Source organism: Saccoglossus kowalevskii, chromosome 18 (genome assembly GCF_978046115.1).
Source record: "Saccoglossus kowalevskii chromosome 18, keSacKowa6.1, whole genome shotgun sequence".
Lineage (NCBI taxonomy): Eukaryota > Metazoa > Hemichordata > Enteropneusta > Harrimaniidae > Saccoglossus > Saccoglossus kowalevskii.
The window spans coordinates 19,145,943-19,156,326 of record NC_140658.1 but is presented as its reverse complement, the minus strand read 5'-3'; the positions used below and the strand labels follow the sequence as shown (position 1 = coordinate 19,156,326).

At 35.5% G+C, this 10,384-nt stretch overlaps 2 protein-coding genes across 20 annotated transcripts in view; one reads left to right on the top strand and one right to left on the bottom strand.

Moving 5' to 3' along the window:
- LOC144360032 (uncharacterized) overlaps positions 1–10,384 on the bottom strand; it is a 125,890-nt gene that overhangs the window by 6,185 nt on the left and 109,321 nt on the right. For 9 of the 15 annotated variants that reach the window (XM_085493264.1, XM_085493261.1, XM_085493263.1 and 6 more), the window contains 4 exons: positions 7,184–7,315; positions 5,314–5,448; positions 1,238–1,319; positions 192–273 (listed from right to left, as the gene is read on the bottom strand). In XM_085493264.1, coding sequence (XP_085349390.1) covers positions 192–273; positions 1,238–1,319; positions 5,314–5,371 — 222 coding nt within the window. In that variant the 5' untranslated portion in view covers positions 5,372–5,448; positions 7,184–7,315. Of the gene's footprint in view, positions 1–191; positions 274–1,237; positions 1,320–3,212; positions 3,301–5,313; positions 5,449–7,183; positions 7,316–10,384 lie in introns of those variants that run through there. The other 6 variants (XM_085493265.1, XR_014927084.1, XR_014927085.1 and 3 more) reach the window with 6 other exon arrangements.
- Positions 1–10,384, top strand: part of LOC102805649 (uncharacterized) — a 150,753-nt gene that overhangs the window by 50,514 nt on the left and 89,855 nt on the right. For all 5 annotated transcript variants that reach the window (XR_014927081.1, XM_085493253.1, XM_085493254.1 and 2 more), the window contains exons 18-19: positions 6,666–6,767; positions 9,881–9,979. Coding sequence is in view for 4 of the 5 variants with exons in the window: in XM_085493253.1 (XP_085349379.1) it covers positions 6,666–6,767; positions 9,881–9,979 (201 nt within the window). In the remaining variant the exon portion in view is untranslated. The remainder of the gene's footprint in view (positions 1–6,665; positions 6,768–9,880; positions 9,980–10,384) is intronic.

Sequence of the window (10,384 nt, the reverse complement as noted above, 5' to 3'; positions counted from 1 at the left end):
GAGGAAGACAAAATTACAAATGAAGAATTGCAATTCAATCAGCACACATGTTCAAGAATTGCAAAAAATATCAAAATTATGCTGCATGCAAACTGAGAAATGTACACATAAAAAATTCATATACAATAACAATGGAAGTTTTTAGATGTTGAAAATTTGTCTATGCTACTTGAGTTTTAGTTTGACATTACTGATAGTGGTCGTAGTAAGCTTGATACCATAGAGGTCATTTCATAAATGTTGAGCAGCTCTACAGCTATTACCAACCATGCCCTAGTGGAGGAAAGTAAGCATGATTTAATTTTAACTTATTTTCATGCATCCAGAATTTAATTTCATGAAAGCAATTGATTAATTGGTCCTGCTTATTCAATGAATTTGGTTCAAAGGTTTATCTTATGTGTATGGAGGGCAAATCAAAGACACAATCTTTAAGAAGACAAGACTTGCATCTCGTTTATGACCACTGCACTTTAAAATCTGATGTAGTCTAATGTCAATGAAAATCAGTAATTTATAAAACCATGGTGTTATGCTTCAATTTAAGTAGATAAATATGGGTGTCGATAGGTTAGCCAAAACTGCTTAAAGTATCACACTTATAATTAGACTTATAGTTTGACTTAGAAAACATTTAATGTCACACTTCTTGTTGTATTAAGAGATAATAATCTGCAACTAACAATTCAGGAAACAAGGAGAGGATAACATTATCAAGAATTTATATTTCTAAAGATTAAATGTTATTTGCATGGTAAAGATTAGACTGTCGATAGTCCTCGGGCCTAATGTAATTGTGTATCCTAGAATTCAAACGCCAAAGGCGTTTGATGGGAAATGCAAACCATTTCATGCGAGGGACTTAAGTCTTGAGAGACTGTCCCCATCTGCAGGTTTCTAGTGATATGAATAATTCATAGTTGATGCTGACATCACAAAATAAATTATATGCAAATTTATTCTAAATGACCTCCTGAATGTGTGGGTTGTTCACAATGAATACAGTCACTCTAACCAAAATAATAAGAAAACTATTAAATCGACTAGAACCAAGGAAACAACGTCCGTTAGTACCTTCCATGAACAGTTTTACTAAGCGAGAGTTATTGGAAAGGTCGCAGACATTTTCCTCCAGCGACCCCTGACCTTGTTCACGATTGGCCACGATTAAATGATACACATCACCGCGATTATTCATTTGCATATGAAAGTACCTGGATCTGGTAAGAAATCTTACCAGTGAATTGCAGCACAGGACAGTCGGTTGTGCCTAACGGCACTCCATACTTTCTGTTCCAGCGTTCGCAATTTATTCACACCTATTATGTTTATACACAATATTTAATAATAATAACAGATTAATTTTAGGTACGATCGACAGTCTAGGTAAATATGTGTTGCAATGATTGTGTGAATATTGTGTGTGGTAATATAGTTCCCTGATTAATTTTGTATGAAAATGCATTTCCCCAAAAAATTAAATAAAAATAAAAAAACATATTTATAATGTGATATGAACTGTACATTTACTTTTAATTATACAAGTCATTTGCAGTAGTGGTGAAAATAATTTGAGTGAGTAAAATTTTATTTCAGTATTTTTTGTAGTAATTAAGTGGTGCACACAGATTTTAGAATAATGGCTAAATTTATATTTAGATCCCCACCCACCCACACTTATCAGGACAAATTGTTTATGTCACAAAAAGAAACAAGGCTCACAGCTAGGAGTTGGAAAACATTTAAAAAGTTAACTACAGTGCACCAGAATGAAAGTCAACATGGTAGGATGTTGAAATGATGGTCTATTTGGTTCTTATCATCTATTATGTTATCAGACCAGGATCTCATTGCTATTGATGTAGCATATCATAGGTCATGCTATGTAGTATACACAAAACCATGTAGCTTGTCTGCTATTCAAAAATCAGATGGTAATAAGAGTTTAGTTCTATTCATACATTGTACTAGTATCACAAATTACACTATTAACCTACCAGTTTATTGGCATGACATGATGTGATTAGAATATTCACACCAAGATGCATACAAGCAGATCAAGGCATGAGAGTTTGCAGTTCAAAGAAGTGATTAGAATAGTTTTGTATAATTCCCTGTAGAACAGTCCATGGATCACACATTAACCATGATACAAAGACCAATGAGGGGATCGTAGGATTCAGTCTACAAAAAGGGAGGTGTTCAGTGCTGGCTGATAACATCTCATGAACATGCAGCAATGACACACTTTTGCAGAGAAATTCACAAGCGCAATTAATCTCTACATTAACAGTGAGGGTATCTGAGAGATGTTATACTTAAAGCAGACAATGACCTATGTGCACAACTGTTGGTCATTGCTTGAGCAAGAGATATGAACCTGCCCTGCAGGTCACTTGCTGCTACTAATGACACATTAGCAAAGACCAAGTTCAGATGTAGATCCTGCAAAAGATATAGCACAATCAGCAACATGGATTGTAGATAGGATGGCAGTATTACTGTCTTTGAAAGATGTTCTGACAACCTTTGAATCTCTTGCAGAATTAGAGTTCAATGTTGTGGGAGCAGCTAGAAGACACTTTCCATACAGAGAACGTTTGCTCCCAGTATGCTTCATGCACACATATGCCCTTCTGCCACACATGGATTAACACAATAACATACACAAAAATGGTGGTGGTGGTCAGTTTTCTTTCGCACTTGCTCCGCCCTAAATATGTGCATACCTAAAACTGTGGCATGGCTATTATTATGCAAATCCATATGTTTCAGAGGTGTGCGTGTGCGTGAAACATGCTGGGAAGAAACGCCCTCTGAGTTGATGTCATGTTGTGACACAACTATCTGATTTGGCAGCAAGGATTGTTTTTGTTACTGATAATGCAGTATCCTAATACATCAATAAAGAATACAGAGAGGTGTAGGAGAGTTAACGATTAGTGGTGGTGTCCAAAAATGTCCAAAGCAATGAAGAAATACCTGACTAAGTTTACCTTTCAGCAATGATGTACACACAAATATTCCAACAAACTGAATAATCAGAGTTTAGTTTGCTCATGGTGATAAATGTCATATGCTGTTTTCTGATAATGCAAAGGATATCAGTGAGAATGTCCCTGAGCTCCAGTTCACACATGAAGGGGTGGATACAAGATTACTCTTGCATGCCAACCATACAGCACATCATGGTGAAGGTACAATTGTAATCAGATCTCCTGATACAGACATGTGAATCTGGGATTGCCACTTCCACCATAAAATACCAGCAAGTTTACTTGTATACAATAGGAACTAGACCTGAAACACATACCTAGATGTTAGTGCGATCACAAATAAAGCTGTCCATGATGTGTGCTGTACCAGGCTTGCATGCCTTCACTGGATGTGATTCAACTAGTGCTTTTGCTAAAAAGTTCAAGTAGATAGCCCTTAATATGGTGACCAATGCTACTGACATGTGTCAAGCAATGAACTCACTTGGTAATGATTTTGACATTATTGTCAGTGTCAGACATGCATGTGTAAAATGTGGCTGTGCAATGTATGGATATGCTGGTGGTGATAATGTGAATGAATTCTGCATCAAGAACAGGCAAATACATAGTCTGCTCTAATAAACCATGTCAAGTGTTCAAATTATCAAGCTGTCATATGGTGTTGTGTATTAGTGCCAGAACCTAACGTCCCAAATCTAGATTGGCATGGATAGATAGACACAGTCATATCAATCAAATGGATTTCTCACGTCCAGCTCCAGAAGCATTACTACAGCTAGTCATTTGTGGAAGCACTGAACAATGTATCACATTGTAGATACTTAAGGAATTGTTTAGCATGTGCCAATGTACAGATAACTGAGAAAATCTACATAATTACAAAGATAAGAACATTGATGACAGTGATGGTGTTAACATTAAGACAATGTTTATATATGCATATAACAACTATTCAACATGTTACTGTTTGTCATCTAAAAAAGCTGACCCGTATACATGTATACCATATTTTATGGTATACTGTGTATATATCAACCTACATTTCTAGAATTTCAATCCATAGCAAACATTAATTTTCTGAGGCAATTCAGTAGCACCAATACAAACTACTTTATACTTATTTATAAAATTTCCGTCCCTAGCAATGGTTGTTGCTATGGAAATATGAATCAACTATACTTTGGGGAATTTAGAAAAAAATAAAATATTGACAAAATACACATGGCATGTTCATTTAATTTGATATACACATAAAGAGCCATGTGTAACCACTAGTCGTTTGAAAATACAATATTGTACTGCATAATTTAGGCGGGTCTTTTATGCATTGTTATCACTGCTTCTGGACACCTTTTCAGCTTGGTAACAAGCAGATTCAGATTCTCCAAGATTTCAGTGAAAAAATAAAACCAAGAAACCTTTGTTGCCAGGGGCTGTAGCCAAATCGCCATTTTCCAGATTTGGCTTATAGATTATGGACAATACACATATATTTTCATCCCAATATATGATTTGGCTGGGTTGAGAGATTTCTATACATTTTGCCTTACAGTCAAACTTGTCTATATTGGCCATTCAGGGGACTTTGAGGTTTTGGCCTTTACAGACGGGGTGGCCTTTACAGACGGGGTGACCTTTACAGACGAGGTGACCTTTACAGACGGGGTGGCCTTTACAGACGGGGTGGCCTTTACAGACGGGGTGTGGCCTTTACAGACGGGGTGTGGCCTTTACGACGGGGTGGCCTTTACAGACGGGGTGGCCTTTACAGACTGGGTGACCTTTACAGATGGGGTGGCTTTTCAGGACGGGGTGGCCAATACAGAAGGGTGGCCTTTACAGACGGGGTGGCCTTTACAGACGGGGTGACCTTTACAGACGGGGTGCCTTTACAGATGGGATGGCCTTTACAGACGGGGTGTCTTTTCAGGGCGAGATGGCCAATACAGAAGGGTGGCCTTTACAGACTGGGTGGCCTTTACAGACGGGGTGGCCTTTACAGATGGGGTGGCTTTTCAGGACGAGGTGGCCAATACAGAAGGGTGGCCTTTACAGACGGGATGGCCTTTACAGACGGGGTGACCTTTATAGACAGGGTGGTCAATATAGACGGGGTGTCCATTATAGACGGATGGCCTTTACATACAAAGTTACTAAATTATTCATGAATATTAATTGGTCTATAGGCCTTGAAATCTGTGATTAGACAGTGAATTTTTTTTTTAGATTTCCTTATAGTTATCAAAAATTAATACATTGTTTTTTTGTAAATTACTAACACATGAGTTATCAAGTGGCCCACGTATCAAAATACCTGTTGAAAAGCTGGCCATCTTCCACATTACATTGACAGTTAAACAATTGAGAACCATTGCTGACAATCTGGAGTCAGTTGAACGGCTTTACTGCAATCATCCATTATTGTATGTCTTGGGACACCAATTAATAACTGCAAAATACATAAAACTACTGTAAAACAAAGTTGAAAAATTTTGGTTGAACGAACAGTCCCACTGAAAAGCAAAATGACAATTTTACCCTGGGCTTGTTTCAGTGACCTCATAGCACACAAATACCAAAGTGCATGTGTAAGGCTGCTGATTTTTTTTGCATTGATCATGCTATAGATACATATTTTCATGAACTTCAAGGTAAATAAATGCCCATATTTAATGACTAAATAGGTGGGAATGCTTTTTTAATTTGCTGTAATGAAAGGTGAACCCATTAAATATTTGATCTAAAATTATCTCTGATATTGCAATGATTTTAGATAGACAGTCGTGAGAATTTATTTTTTTCCCAATGTTCCAAAGCCATTTATTTTGTTAATAATAAAATAGGATAAAAATATGATGTGGAGTCTTTTTGGAGTTGTTGCAGCCTCAATCTATCATTTTAGACAGCAATTAATAAGTTTAGGGACTGCCCGGTGAGCTAACATACACTTTGTATTGAAAATGCATGAACCGCTATAGCTAACATACAAGAATTGAAATGCATATTTTTGGTAATTAAAATGTCCCCCAATAAGGTACCAAATAGTTTTTAACATTCGGCTGCACAAAACTTTTTAGGGGGTCATGTTATAAAATTGTCATTTACTTTAATATTGATCTACTAAACATATGCAAGTGAATATACTGGAAAGTAATCTTTTGAAACATCACATTATAGGCATACACTTGCTTGAACAGTTTTATCAATATGATTTGGATGCTTTACTTGTCATGTTCAGCCACAACAAACATGACCACACATTTAGTGATGTAACTTTTGGATAAAATCTTTTCAAAAAGATGATTGTTCACATCAAAACGAGTCCTTTTGATTTCATTGAAATTGCATGTTGTTGTATTTTGGCAAAGATTTCATATCCTCCTATATGTTTGTTGCAGTGTTATTTATCACATATTTTCATAGTTTTCTGTGGTATACACGGTTTCACCCTACCTAGTCCCAGTAGTTGATAATTGAAAATGTACAAGGCAGTATTTATATATAACAGTATACATGCAGCTTTTATTTTATTTCATGTTTTTACTTATTTCCAAGTCTGTTTATGCTAATGACATCAACTCTCATGAAAACATGTTTCTTTTTGTCAGTTTACCATAACTCATCAATATAAAAGTAATTGTGATATGAATATGTTTATATTTATAGAATGAAAGCAACTGTTTACATACGGCATGCGGTGGTGGTAGTAATGAGGCTGTTAAATACTTCCTGGACAAGAATTATTTTGGTTTAGAAGACAAAAACAAGGTAGGAATTGATATCAAGGGGATTCATGTATTGTAGTGTTCTCACCAAAGTGTTGAAAAAAGAATCCAGATAAAATGATCAAATTATGGAGAATTACGAGAATTACTCAATATTGATTTTAGCTTAGCTGTACTTGCCTGGTCATAAGCCCCTCCCTAGGTATAAGCTCACCCCTTATTTTTAGACATTGAGTTGAAGGCTTTCTTGGTTATAAGTTTGGGGGTGTTTTTCACAGGGGGGGGGGTAGATTAATTATTTGTTATTTTTATTTGACCAGTTCAAAGCAAGGTGGTACCACCATTATTTGTATTTGACCAGTTCAAAGCAAGGTGGTATAATCAGCAATCATTAATATGCAAATTATTCACATGACGTACAATACTGCAGTTACCCAAAATTATGGTATGTCTACACACCTGACATTGTCTTGTAATGTTTGGTTGCTTAAACACATAGCATTCCTCTGACTCATTGTAAAATTTCCTGGCCAAGCTTCAACACAGTCTCTTCCATCTTGTGATGTAAAAACAAAAATCAATCTCCAGCCACTGTAATGAAAACAATAGGAATGATGTTGTTACCAGAGTTTATTATAAAGACCATGTTGTTGCCAGGGAAGTTATATATGTACATGGTTCCCAAATCGATATTATTTATGAAATGATTTTTGATTATGGCCTGATTAAACATCAAAATTACAGCATATTAATTCAATTTGAATACTTTTGATACATACACGATTGATAACAAGTCATTGTTGATGCTAGTCTCAGTCCAGTTATTAGTGACTGTGTGTATTAAATGTTGGGAGAGTATTCAGCATGATAAGGTGAAGACAACTTTCTTGAAAAAAAATCAGTCAACTATGTCTCAGAAATGATAAAACCAACATGGCCACTAGTCAGCCATCATGAATCAAATCAGTGTATCAAAACTATCATCTGAAATGTTCATACTAAATTTGAATAGAATCAATCAAGACATGACTGAGAAACAATCAATGACATGTTCAAATTTTGAAGAACAAGCAACCAATTATGCATTGCTTTTGCACCAAATTTGAACAAAATCTGTAAAAGTGTATCAAAGACCTGAGAAGACTAATAATAATATGGCCACAAGTCAGCCATTTAAATCAGATTGCAAAAGAATTAAATAACCCACCATATGTGACATCAATGCGAAGTTTGAATAAAATCTGTAAAAGTGTACCAAAGACCTGAGAAGACTAATAATAATATGGCCACAAGTCAGCCATTTACCGTAGTCTGTATAAAAGTTTGGGAGAAATTTCTTAATCTAGTTTTACTTTGGCAAAGTACACTTTTACGAGACTTTGCTTACGATAATTTGACACTAGATCATTTTTTGTTTACTGCAACATCCCATGTTATGTGCGAAATCAAAGATTATGGCATCGCAGTGGTGTCAAGTCATCACGTGGGATTCTGGGGTATTTTCGCATCAAATGATGTGCTGTACACTTTTTTGTTTTGATGAAAGGTATCTCAACGTTATATTCCCTTCTGAAAGATCAGCATTTTGACATTGAGAAATTAAAAAAAAAATCATTTTATTTTTGCGACAGAATTTGATCTGTGTCTTTCACACATTACACAGGATCTTGCAGTGAATGGAAAATTACCTATTGGAAGATAAAATATGTGAATTTAGAAAGGTCAGAGGTTCTTTGAGATCAAGTGTGAAAGAAATAGTGGGTCTTACAGTCTAATAATAATAACCATAGTGTTGTGTTCAGAACATACATTGAGAGTGATCGTCTCAATGATTAGTTGTTTTGTGGACAGATCAGATAATCATTTCATGCTAAACAGGGTTTCACTAAGTTCTGCAGTAGGCGATTATATTTAGAAAATACACTCAAACCTGTGTATAGCGACCATCCAAAATGGTCTTTATAGACAGGTGGTATTTATATGGAGGTTGGATTATTTTTTTATGGATCACCAACTCATGTTTTTGACCAATTTGTCCAGAAAATAATGAGATGGTACTGTTTATTAAAATCAAATTGTTTTAAGAACACAATGCTGATGATTTTTTTCTTTGGTCTCTAAACAAGTCAGTTCTACAAACAAATTGCAGGTTGCTCATCCTCATACCTCGAGACTACCTATAAGTACCGAGGGGTATGCAAAATATTTTTTTTCAAATGAGACTATGTAAGTAACCACAACTAGGACAACAAGAAGCAATGAGGAGAGACATTTTCACTGTTATAACTTTGCCTTCATCTATGATTGGGACAAGATGCTGGTTATTACTAAGAAACCATGTCTGCTGGTTGTTACAACTAAGAAAATTGCACAAACACTTTAGTTTCATTAGAGTTTTTAAAACATTCCCTTAATATGTAAGAAGTATCGTAGTAAGTGTATCTTTTGTGCCACTGAGCAAATGGGTCTGCTGGCATCTCTGGTCTTCTGTGAAGCCTTGAACAAAGAACACCAAAATCTGTATATAGTTTTGACTGGTCAAGATATGTAAGAGATATATGTATGGTTTTGGAACAGCATCCATAAAAACAAAATGGTCACCAATTTTGAATCCGATCTAAAAAAAATAAAGTGTGTCAAGATAATATTCAATGTGATCCAGTTTGAACGAAAACCGTCATACGACCAAGATCTGGTTCTGGAATAGCAAAAATGCTTGACTGTGATACATTTTTAGCACAAAAATGGACACTATTTTGAATCATAATCTTTAATCATGTGATGATTGGTAACACAAATCCCTGTTTTCAGACTTTGTCTGGCTGCCAGTGCATATGTCCCACATAAAGTACTAGGCACATGCAAAGAATGAGCGTAATTGGTCCAAAGGATTCTGACATATGACTCCGGATGGACGCACGGACAGACGGAGACCGAATTATAAAACCCCGTTTTCGGACTAATAAATCAATCCATTTCATCACACTATGTATAAATCTAGGTTGGGTTAATAATTATAATGTATATATATTTATTATAATCACTTTAGGATGAACTTACATAAAAATAAATATACAAATATGACATAAAACAGACCCACATGTGTTACATGCAATTATGAACACATTATATCAATGTATGAATGTTTTATTTCAGAATGGCCGCACTGCATTAGCCATTGCAAGTAGAAAAGGACATGTTGAAGTTGTAAAAACACTTCTTTCATCTGGAGCATTAATTGAGAGTAAAGACAAGGTATAGTTATTTTCTATTCTTATACTGTTTAATAACTTATATACAGAGAAGGTTGTACAACTGTATTTAGAGCTGATCATTCATAAATATGCAAATGAGATCTGCAAATCCATTCTTCCTTCATTGGCACCACTCACTATATAACATGAGGTTATCATGAGAATACCGCATTAAAGTATTCACAAAGGCAGTACAGTGATCATATCTACCAACACATAGCAGAGGTTGATGCGTTCTGTACTGCCCTAAGTGAATACTTCTCGTGATAATCTTATTATTATACATCTTTATTATTAAAGTCCAAAATGGCAACATTGTGGCACAGTGTCAACATTTGCATTCAGTGACAGGATTCTATTTCTGTTACACGCTATAGCACTTCTACATCCAATGTAAACAAAGGAA